At 43.4% G+C, this 12149-nt stretch overlaps 1 protein-coding gene across 4 annotated transcripts in view; it reads left to right on the forward strand.

Annotated features, from left to right (window-relative positions):
- JHY (junctional cadherin complex regulator) overlaps positions 1-12149 on the forward strand; it is a 71516-nt gene that overhangs the window by 20691 nt on the left and 38676 nt on the right. For all 4 annotated transcript variants that reach the window (XM_066606686.1, XM_066606687.1, XM_066606685.1 and 1 more), the window contains exon 3: positions 5645-6101. In XM_066606686.1, coding sequence (XP_066462783.1) covers positions 5645-6101 — 457 coding nt within the window. The remainder of the gene's footprint in view (positions 1-5644; positions 6102-12149) is intronic.

Below are 12149 nucleotides of genomic sequence, written 5' to 3' on the forward strand. Positions count from 1 at the left end.
TCTGTTTTTTTTTCTTCAACCTCAATTCTGACCGTGTCATCGAAAAAACTTCCACACCAATACTTCTAGCCTCTTTCTCCGGATACCGCCAAATTTACAAATTTGTTGATCATCAAAAATTCATCCTCCTCAGTACAAATACATCAGGCCTTGATGAGCTGGCTCTTTGGTATCCTCCTAAACGTCCTATAAATTACTTACACTTTATTTTTCTATCATTCTCATACGTGACAGAGGAGTCTTTAGGTCCAGATGCAAAATTGTAATCACTACAGACCCTATAATGACACCACTGCCCTAGACATACACTATCCTAGAAAAAGTAATCGCACATACTTTCTACTAACCTCTGATTCACTCCGGCTGGTATTTCCCTCCAGTCAGCCTACAAATGTTTAGCAAGTTAGCTGAAGATGGACGCTGCTCATATTTCCTGACCCGATGTTCAGTAGGGTTCAGGTTGGGACTCTGTGAAGGCTAGTGATGGAAGATCTATATCCTCCAACCAACATAAAACAGGTGACAAGGTGCGTTGCCTTGTAGGTTATTACGCTGACCATTCCCAAAGTATTGCCCCATTATTGGCAGCATACTATTGTCTAGAATGTCAAGGTTCACCTCTGTGTTCATAGCTCTTGTCACTACAACCAACGGACCGAGACCGGGCCATGTAAAACATCCTCAATTCATAGCAGAACTTCCGCTGTACCTAAAGGGCCACCCCAGTGATTTTTTTTTTATAATTGAAATCAATGCAAGCCATGCCTGCAGTTACAAACGCAGGCCACTACACAGAGGTTGGCGCGGAGACTTCTGCTCCGACCTCTGTGTATTTGCAGCGCTGACAGTATACACCCGCTCAGCTCGGGGTCCCGATCGACAGACCTCAGCCGATCAACTATTGATGACCTATCCTAAGGATAGGTCTTCAATACTATTCTCCCTGGAAAACCCCTTTAACTAACAGACCAGAAAATATGTTAAATACTGTTATTCTAGAAACATTTGTCGTATCTTAGCGAACTGTCCGTGTACAGTTAGGTGAAGAGACTAGAGATGAGCGAGCGTACTCGCTAAGGCAAACTACTCGAGCGAGCATTGTCCTTAGCGAGTACCTGCTCGCTCGGAAGAAAAGATTCGGGTGGCGCCGGGGGAGAGCGGTGAGTTGCGGGAATGAGCAGGGGGGAGCGGGGGGGAGAGTGAGAGAGAGATCTCCCCCCCCCCTGTTCCTCCCCGCCCCCCGCCGGAACCCGAATCTTTTGAGACGAGCGAGCAAGTACTCGCATAAGGCACTATTCGCTCGAGTAGTTTGCCTTAGCGAGTATGCTCGCTCATCTATAGTAGCGACGTATGAATATTATCGGCTTCCTGTCAGTCGTGGCTTATCAGTAACACAGCTAATGAATAATAATTACCTGAGATCTCTGATCTGATCTGGGACATGCTAAGCTATATGGCACAGTGAGCGCAGGCAATAAAAGGGTACAATCTATAAGATTATTAAAGAAAAACGCATTTCTTACTGGAACAGTTTGAGGCGTGAAAATTCAATATCCCTCGTGTTGCATTAAAACCATTTCTTAACTTTAATTAAACGATCATTTGCCTTAATGGCTGTGGCTGCATACCGGCTTATACCACTCACATTACAATGACGGACAATTAGAAAGTGAGACGCAGCCAGACGCCTTTACCGGGAGCAGAAAATTATTCATTCTAATTATTTGATTCTGAGGTTCTTATTTCTTGTTTTTTTAAAAGCAAAATAACAGAGACTAATTTAAAAAAGCATTTCATCTGGGGGGGGGGGGGGGGGGCATTCGTCATCAGAGTCTCTGCATCGAGTTGGTATGGTCCATTTCTCTGTGCTGCTGCCATGTTCTTTCCCTATATAACTATCGGTTCATGACCTCTCATAAGATCAGCACACTCTTCCCTCTTAAAGGGGTTGTCCCGCGAAAGCAAGTGGGGGTATACACTTCTGTATGGCCATATTAATGCACTTTGTAATGTACATTGTGCATTAATTATGAGCCATACAGAAGTTATTCACTTACCTGTTCCGTTGCTAGCGTCCTCGTCTCCATGGTGCCGTCTAATTTTCAGCGTCTAATCGCCCGATTAGACGCGCTTGCGCAGTCCGGTCTTCTTCCTTTCTGAATGGGGCCGCTCGTGTCGGAGAGCGGCTCCTCGTAGCTCCGCCCCGTCACATGTGCCGATTCCAGCCAATCAGGAGGCAGGAATTGGCAATGGACCGCACGGTGCACCGCATGGTGCACCGCGGGTGAAGATCCCGGCGGCCATCTTACTTAGGTAAGTAAGAAGTCGCCGGAGCGCGGGGATTCGGGTAAGTACTGGCCGTTTTTTTTTTTTTATTCCTGCATTGGGTTTGTCTCGCGCCGAACGGGGGGGGCTATTGAAAAAAAAAAAAAACCGTTTCGGCGCGGGACAACCCTTTTAACCCCTTAGTGACTGAGCTTTTTGGTTTATTTCTATTTTTGTTTTTTCCTCCCCCTTTTTAAAAAATCGTAACTCCTTTATTCATCCATCGACGTCGCTGTATGAGGGCTTGTTTTTTGCGGGATGAGTTGTGTTTTTCAATGGTAGTATTTAATGCACTGTATAATCTACTAAAAAAATGTTTAAAAAATTCTGAGTACAGAGAAAATGAAAAAAAATGAAATTCCATCATTTTTCGGTGCATCTTGTTTCTACGGCGCACAAACTGCAACAAAGGTTGATAACTTTATTCTATGAGATCGAGAGAGCCGTGCAGGTGTCATGGCAGCTGAGGTCCTTCTGAAAGACCCCAGGGCTGCCATGGCAGAATGCCTATCAAGCCATTCCCATGGGGTGGCTTGATAGGCTGCCTGTCAGAATTCAGTATGATGTAATGCTATAGCATTACATCATACAGCATAAGTGATCTGAGCATGGCTGGTTGTGGTTCCCCCAGATGGATTAAAAGAAAAATAAGAACAATAACATTGTATTAATTATTTTTAAAAAAAGAGTAATAAAATTTTTAGAAATCCCTTTTGCCATATTTACAATAAAAAAATCTAAATAATAAAACAAAAGTATATTTGGTAGCCCTGTGTCCGTAAAAGTCCGATCTATCAAAGTAATGCATTATATAATGTACACTGTCAACATCGTCCAAAAAAAAAAAATGCCAGAAATGCTTTTTTTTGGTCACTCTGTTGTCAAGAAAAAAATCTAATAAAAAGCGATCAAAAAGTCCTATGTGTTCTCTCCACTTAGAATTTTTCTTAGAAAATTTTTCAGTACATTAAATAGTGCCATTGAAAAATACAACTTGTCCCGCAAAAAACAAGACTCAGACAGCGACGTCGATGGATAAATAAAGGAGTTACGATTTTTTAAATGGGGGAAGGAAAAAACAAAAATGGAAAAAAGCAAAAGCCAAAGGCCTCCAAACGGAGTTAGGGAAAGTAGGATATCTGGCTATATGCTCTCACTGAAACACATGGACTAATGGGTGATTAGAGTGCAAGGCAAAATGACGGCCAGAGGTTATGTTTCGAGCAATCTATGTGCCAAGAACCTTGCTTTTTTATAAAGTTAATATAAACAACAGTTGTGCTATTTCATTCAGATATTAAATGCGCTAAAGCATGTGTTTCTATTACTATCCTCAGTAATGAAAGTTCCAGAAGACCCCTTTAACCCCTTAAGGACATGGCCTATTTCGGGCTTAAGGACGCAACAACTTTTGGTGGATTTTCATCTCCATTTTTCAAAGCCATAACTTTTTTACTTTTCCATCGACGCGGCCGTATAAGGGCTTGTTTTTTGCGTGGCGAGCTGTAGTTTTTGATGGTGCCATTTTTGGGTACATAGAAAATATTGTAAAACTTTTATTATTTTTTTTAACAGAGAGAGAGAACGCATCAATTCATAGATTTTTTTTTGGGGGGGGGGGGGGTTTACAGCGTTAATCATGCCACATAAATGACACAATACATTTTTTCTGCGGGTTGGTACGATTACAACAATATCAAAATTCTTATATTTTTTTTTAGGTTTTTCCACTTTTCTGCAATAAAACCCCTTTTTTTTGGAAATCTTTTTTTTTTCTAAATCGCTGCATTCAAAGTCCTGTAACTTTTTTATTTTTCTATGTACGGAGCTCTATGAGGGCTTATTTTTTTCGAAACGAGCTGTAGTTTTTATTGGTACCATTTTGGTACCATTTGGTACCATTTTTATTGGTACCATTTTGTGGAGTATACGTCTTTTTTGATCACTTTCATTGCATTTTTTGGGAGGCAAAATGCTAAGAATTAGCATTTAGCAAATGCTAAAAATTTGCATTTTGCCTCTGTTTTTTAGTGTTTTTTTTACGATTTTTGCCGCGCAGAATAAAAAGCGTATTCAACTTATTATACATATCGTTACGGATGCGTCAATACCAAATATGTGCAATTTAAATTTTTTGTGCTAATATGAGTAAAAGCACCTAAAAAGGGTTTTTTTTAAACATTTTTGTTTTACATTTTTATTTTTTGAACATTATTTTAATTTTTTTTTTACACTATTTGTGTCCCTCTGCCAGATGCTATTCCTATGACGCAAGGGTACGTCATTTTGCGGGAAGTACACCACTCCCATGACGTACCATTACGTCATGGGGAGGGAAGAGGTTAAGCAATTATTGGTGACCCTACTCCTTTCATATTTTACTCAGCAAGGGTCTTGTGTCATGGAGAGTGCTAAGGCAGCAGAAATACAGTCCTAAGCTCTCGTTCACGACCTGTAGGTTGTGGATTCAATCCCCGCATGGTTTAGGTAGCCGGCTCAAGGTTGACTCAGCCTTCCTTCCTTCCGATGTCGGTAAAATGAGTACCCAGCTTGGCGGGGAGTAATAAATAAATGACTTGAAAGCTCTGTGGAATAAGTTGGCACTATACAAATAAAAAGTCCCCCTACAACTCTTAGCTTGGGACATCTCACAAAATCAGCACAATATTCTCTAAATCTAGGCTGCTGAAGACCGTGCTCGCTCCACCATATAACCTCACACAGAATTAAGACACTCCGAAATTACACTGCTGAATCTAATCAGTATATTATGAATGTGGCCAATGTACATTTCTTTACTACATATGTCCCTCTTAATTGTGAGCTTCAAGAGTAGAGATGAGCGAGCACCAAAATGCTCGGGTGCTCGTTATTCGAGCCGAGCTTTTTGGAATGCTTGAGAGCTCTGTACGAGTAACGAACCCCATTGAAGTCAATGGGGGACTCAAACATTTTTCAATGGACCTGCCAGGTGGCGAGCATTTCTCTCTCTCTCTCCTGAAATTTGATTGAGCATCAGAGCACCGCCTGGTGCTCGCTCGAGTAACGAGTAGTTCCGAGTATGCTAATGCTCGACCGAGCACACTCGCTCATCTCTATTCAAGAGCCTTTCAACAGACTTGGAGAGGTCTATAAGTAGCTAATATTGACTAGGCTTACTCCTTGATTGTCCCTTTTGGCCTACTGTACCTCAGCTAGCAGATATATTTGCACCAATAAGTATCTTTGATATAATATTATACAGATACCTAAAGTATAAAGTTCTAGACTATCTTGCACAGATTGTGTCGGTCTAATCTCTTTACAACATTCCCCTTAGACAACAAGAGATCCGCACGTCCTATTCCGAATTGAGGTACGATCCGAACTGGAGGAAGCACCAGAACCTGCTCCACACATCTGACCAGGATGAAGAGGAATTTCGAGACGTGTCCTCTATCGACTCAGAACGATGGTCACCTGACGAAGTGGTTCTGGACACCTCAGAAGACCGGAATAATGTGGACAGCCACCTGTTTTGGAAACCTCTCACTGATGTGACCTGCAAGAATAAGAAAATCACAGCTACTACAAAGCAAAAATCTAAAGCTGGCGGCCAGATAAGAAGACATGCAGCCTACGAGGACGGAACGGATAAGAAGATCATGAAACAAGGAGAGGTGCCTAAAAAAGACATTATAGAGAAAAACAAAGTTACTTTGGGGGTGCGCAAAGAGAAAAAACAGTCTTACCTTCACATTCACATAAAGAACATAGAGGAAAACACGTCTGGACAGGTAAGACAGCTAGGATTAGGCAACTTTGTACAAATTAATAATGAAAATCGACCAGCCTAATGGGGGATCACCACCCCAAATTGTAACTAAAATCGGATTTTCTCTGGCAGTAAAAGACAAAGAAAAGTGAGACTCTGGTATTGCCAAGTTTCTTTGGCCCTTCTCTACCCTTAATTGAGTGTCAGTGTACATCGTTAGTGTGCTTGCTTATCTTGGCTCATGCAGCACAGTAGACCAGCCACTCTGTCATTAGCCTTATACTTACTAGTATCGTAATAAGAGCTGAACTGCAATACCAGATACAACTGATGCACAGGCAAGGACGCTTTATCCATAGGACAAACAGACTACTTACACCAGGTCCCTTTGCAGCAGCCAAGAGCACCAATTTCAATTGGTGCCTGCTATATTAATGATTCTTTTTATAAGTCCCATCTAAACGCTGTACTGCTTACTCAATGATCTGGACTTGTGACGCTCATGATATCCCAGGGGTGCACATCTATAATCCAGCTCCCTGTACCTTTCTCTCCTGCATCAGAACCAGAGAGAATGGTATAGGGGATTTGCACTGGGGATGCACACTGCCGAAACGTCATTTGTGTCACGTTGTACACAAGACCAAGTCATTAAAGAAGGAGTGACAGTGTCAGAAGGGTCTTTAAACAGGCCAGTCAAGAAATAACAGGGGAAACAGAAGGGGCTACAGGGGGGCTTATATTACTATGGGGGCTACAGAGGGACTATATTACTGTGGGGGCTACAGAGAGGCTTATACTACTGTGGGGGCATAGAGGAGCTTATATTACTGTGCAGGTGGAAAGGGGTATTGTGTTGTGTTGCGCAAAGTGGAGGAATGGAGTGATTACTGTGTGAGCACACTAGACATATTACTGTGTATGCGGCAATGAGAGGAGCATATTGGGCAGTGACAGAATGGGGAGAGTGTGTCGGAAGAAGTCTTCATGGTGGTCTGGTCAGATATGAATGGTGCCTGTTCAAAGTATTAGTGTGAAGAGCTGGTTTGCAGTGGAGTAGAGGAAAAAGTAAGCAGCTGCACCCAGAAAAGCAACAGGTGAGGGCCGGAGTGTGCACAGTTAATACGTTTGTTTTGGCACCAAGGGTTTGTTTTCGGCACCAACAAAATTCAGGGGGGAAAGGGGCACACTCAAGACTCCTTTATACTGGGCCCACCAATGTGTTAAAATGGCCTTGTGGACAGATGTGGTCCTCTTTCTGGAAGAAAACAGGCCTGTTATCCTAAATCCTTTATGCCCCCTTTAAGCTTACCCTATCTTGGGGATGTCTTCCATCTAAGCCAAGAGAACTCTGTATAATGTAGGAAAAGGGATGTAACAGAACTGCTCTAAACATATTGCCGTCTCATTGCTGCAGTTGTCACATTTGCATTTTACCAGAACTTCCCCTAAATATCGCTTACTGAGAATCACAGTCTCTATTTTCAAAGACAAAGCTGCATAAGCCATTGACGTCCTCCTCGCAAAATTTCTGAAGCCATTTACAATCTTCATAATAAATGCTCCAAAAAGCCAACCCAGCTTTATCAATCCTGAGTTCATTCAACAAGCAGATGCCCGATTTCATGTCCCGCATCCGCGTTTTAAAAATTTTCTATAATATTTCCCGAGAACCGAGATTATCCAAATTCCGCAAAAGCATAATTGTTTCTTTCACTCCACTGTTTTCAGATGCTAAGTGCATTTGTGGGTTTGTTTTTAGGGCTCCTAATATTCTCCATAATATGAACTTTTTAGTGTTTTCCTATTGTCTAAGAACCTTATGTTTCTTTGAGAGAGAGAATGACAAGTAGACAAGCAATCTCACTCAGCCATACTCAATGCGACTTGCTATCCTACCTACAACATCACTTCAAAGGCAGGAACATAATGTACAATTTTTTAATGGCCCTAGACCAAGGCACTCAGACTCTATGTGCACTAAGGCTTGGCTCAGTATAAACACCTCATCAAGATTGTCTGCGCTTCTACAATAGAGTAGCCAAATGCAATTCGAGAAGCACATGTCTTTGATGTCCCAGCTCCTAAGGCCGTTTCCTAGTCTGGGATAATGACATGACATGATTGCGGTCTTTGTTGTACCTTTTCTGTAGAGAAGCAATTATGGGCCTCAATTTAACAGAATAGACATTACACAGCTTATGATGCTCAAAATGCAATTTCATTTGATCATTTTCTCAATTTGATTGGCATTAATAGAACAGTTCACAAACAGGCAAGCAGAGGTTGCGTCCTGTTCCTCTTTTCAAAGGGCTAATGCAGAAGTATGTATCATACTGGCCCCGTAAACTACATCTCTACTGATACAATGTATCTTCCCAAACAACACAAGCTCGGAGAGACAATAGGACCAACCAAGGTGGGAGGGCTTGGGTGGGGGGTATTTGCATCTGTGTTACATAGATTGCTTTGGGCAAGAACTGCTTAATGTATAATAAGTGCTAATTGTCCATGGTAAAGACCACCTAGAGTTGATCACACCGTGCATAGAACTGGTGGTGATCATCCCAGAAGAAGAGAAAGGAGATTTTCCCTAAAGGTATTGCTGATGGCAATTAGCCAACAACCATGGCAAACTAGCTTCTTGTTTGGCACCTGTTCTTGATGATTTCAGTGGTGTCCCTTTATTTCTGCCCACAGTATGTTTGGGTCCCCACTTTCCTGATGAGCAAGTCAAACCTCTTCCTCTCCTTGACTGCGCATTCTACAGGAATCTTACTGACATCAAATTTCCTCTGCATGGCAGGGCTCTTGAGTTTGCATAGTCTGACCCTGGCTTTGGCTATAAGGAGTTGGTGATCAGACCCACGGTCTGCACTTGGCAGTGCTTTTGCAGAGAAAATTGAACTTTTCCATTTCTGGAAAAGATATATTCAATTTCGTTGTGATGCTGCCCAGTTGGGGATGTCCAGGTGTAGAGGCGTCCTTTCAGCTCAGTAAAGAAGGCGTTGGTGATTCTAAACTTGTTCTGCTGGAAAAACTGCATAAAGTGGTCCCCAGCATCATTCCTCTCCTCTAGGAGGTGTTTGCCAATCAATCCTACATCCTCTCCCTCTTCACCCATGATGTAGATAATGTCCATTTTGGGGGGTTCTGCTGAATGCCGTCTGGACCTGGGCATAGAAGTCCCTAATGGCATGCTCTGATGCATCTGCTGTTGGTGCATAGATTTGGATGATGGTTACATTCAGAGGTTTTTCTTTGATAGAGATGGACTCTATAATTGATGTATTTGGGGGTCTCTATGCACCTTGCGATTTTTTTTCTTTGCCACAATGGCAACCCCTTTTCTCCTTTCTGTGTTATTTCCAGAGTAATAAATGGAGTAGTCATCTGAGCTGAAGTCCCCAAATCCAGTTGAATGCAGTTCACTGACAGCCATTAGATCCACACTCGTTCTTTCCATTTCTCTTTTGATGATGTCCAGCTTTCCAACACTCATCCCTCTCATATTTATGTCCCAGTGGTATACTGTTCTTTGCAGCTCAGGTGACCCTTTTCACTTTGAACTACGTCAACAATTAAGCTCCCTTGTGGGTTTTCCCCTCTTGTGTCATTCCCATTGTCCTGACTACTTTGGGTTCTCCTTCGCTAGTGTTATTAATGCTGTTCAGCACAGTGAAAAAAACCACTTTCGAGCACCATATTTGAAGCATGTTGATTCTGATCCATAGAGTTTCAGGGTGAAGGTTTTATTGGATAGGTCACTAGGTCTTTCCCCAACCCATAGCACTTAGCCACATGACCACCACTGTTATGTCATGTGTTGCCATCCTCCCTGCACTTTGAGCAGTGGGAGCTGGCTAATTGCAACCAACCTCCAGATTGCTGATAAAAAAAAGAGAGACTAAGGCTAAGTGAAGGCTGGACGATGCAAATTCCAAAGAGAGTCCAGGAAAGAACAGAACAACTTCCTGAACGCCCAATGCATGAGCTTTGAATTTTTTGCCACTGTGAAAAAGTTGAAGAAGCCTTTCTCCACCCGCCAAGCAGCCATCAAGGACCATGATGGAAATGAAATCAGCGACCAGCAAGACATCAAGAAGAGATGGAAAGAATATACGGAAGAACTACTGTATATGTTGGCTCCAGCAGTAACCACTCAGAGGAACATGGGGGCCAAGAGGATCTGGAACCAGACTTGCTAGAAAAAGAAATGGAATGGGCGATAAGACCGCTGCCAAACAGCAAAGCACCTGGCATCGATGAAATCCCTACACAGCTGCTCAAACCAATCCGAAGAGCTGCAATTGCAATACTATGCTGGACAATGTGGAGGACCTGCACATGGCCATAGGATTGGAAAAGATCAGTTTTCATCCCACTGCCAAAGAAGGGCAATGTCAAGGACTGTGGAAACTATAAAACAAACTCTGATTTCCCACGCCAGTAAGGTGATTCTGAAAATCATCCAGAAACAGTTGGGCAATATCCTTAATTAGGAACTTCCTGATATTCAATCTGAATTCCACAAAGACAGAGGGACCCGTGACCACATCACAAACCTCAGGTGGATTATGGAAAAGGCACGAAAAGAAGCTCTACCTGTGTTTCCTTGATTACACAAAGACGTTCGACTATGTTGAGCATGATAAGCTTTGGGAAGCACTAAGGGAGGTAGGAGGACCAGCACACCTGATCACGTTGATCAGGTCCCTCTGCAGTAATTAAAATCACAGAGGTGAGGGGGAACACAAAAACATATTTCACTCGAAAAGAGACAAAAATGCAATACCTGATAAAGTGCAGAGCAAGCACAATCGCCATAAGGTTGGCACAATCGCCGTAGGGTAGGCACAATGGCCGTAGACCCTAACAATATGCAGCAAGCCAGACTATAACCGGAGGAGCTAAATTGTCCACTGCAGACTTATATGCAGTCACCCACTCAACCCTGCCCAAATTGGGGAGAAGTGACTGCAGCAACCTAATCTGAACGATACCACAGAAGCCAGCCAATAGATGGGTGCGTCCAACAATACAGGATTACAACTCACACTGACTGTTACCATTCGGCGGTTGCTGGTCCTCCCGGGGCGGCAGTGTGCGGGGTCCCATGGTCGGGATGCTTCCCCCCGGCTAGTTGTTTAGCTGCCGGGGGCGTGGGTGCCTGGCTGGAGTGGGCAGCATGGTGTTGGTGGCGCACGTGCACCTGTGAGTGCAACTGCCGTGCACGAGCTACCTTTTATTATGTTCTGTTGGAAGTTGGCTGTCGCCCTCTCTCTGCCACTGGCCAGAGGCCAAAAAAAGAGAGATATGGGCTCACCTCACCAGCAGTAACTTTCAGTGTTGCAGGAAGGTCTGAAATCCAACAGGAGCTCCATCCTCAAGTAGCCGACGGCAAACGGCCAGATTCCATATGAGCAGAAAATAGAGATGGAGGGGAGCTACTACCGTTAAAAATTTTCTTCTTTATTGAATAAAACAAAGCATACAGCTCACAGGTACACGCTGAACGCGTTTCAGCAAAAAGCCTTTGTCAACAGCCAGAGGCTTTTGTTAAAAGGTCAGACAGAGACTTGCAATCACTGCCAGTTATTGGTTTCCCTCAGTGTGCTAGCTAGTCTGCCTCTGTTGGTCTCCTGCTTCTGTTAGCTTGTCTGCTATACTTTGCTATTATCCGCCAGTTTTTTCCATCTGCCTCAGTTCTGCTTAGTATTGTTCGTGTTCGTTATTTACATCTGCCTTTCCTGTCGGTATTCTACCCTTTCCATCCAGGTACGCCAGCGTCCCTTTTTTGGTCCCTAGTTAGAGTAGGGACCACCGCCCAGTTGCCTGCCTGGGGTTAGCCAGGAGTGGAGGCAAGCAGGCAGGGACAGGGGTTGTGGGTGAGATCTAGGGCTCCCGGGCTGGCGTCTAAAGGGTAGTAAACCATAACATAATAACTGGCCCTTAAAATTACTGTTTAATGGAGGCCATGAGTACCCTCGCAAGTCAGTTGCAGCATTTAGTGGTCGTGATCCAAGACCTGTCTGGTCGTATGGTGGCCCAGGAGCAGCGGGAGTTAGTG

Source organism: Eleutherodactylus coqui, chromosome 6, assembly GCF_035609145.1.
Source record: "Eleutherodactylus coqui strain aEleCoq1 chromosome 6, aEleCoq1.hap1, whole genome shotgun sequence".
Taxonomy (NCBI): Eukaryota; Metazoa; Chordata; class Amphibia; order Anura; family Eleutherodactylidae; genus Eleutherodactylus; species Eleutherodactylus coqui.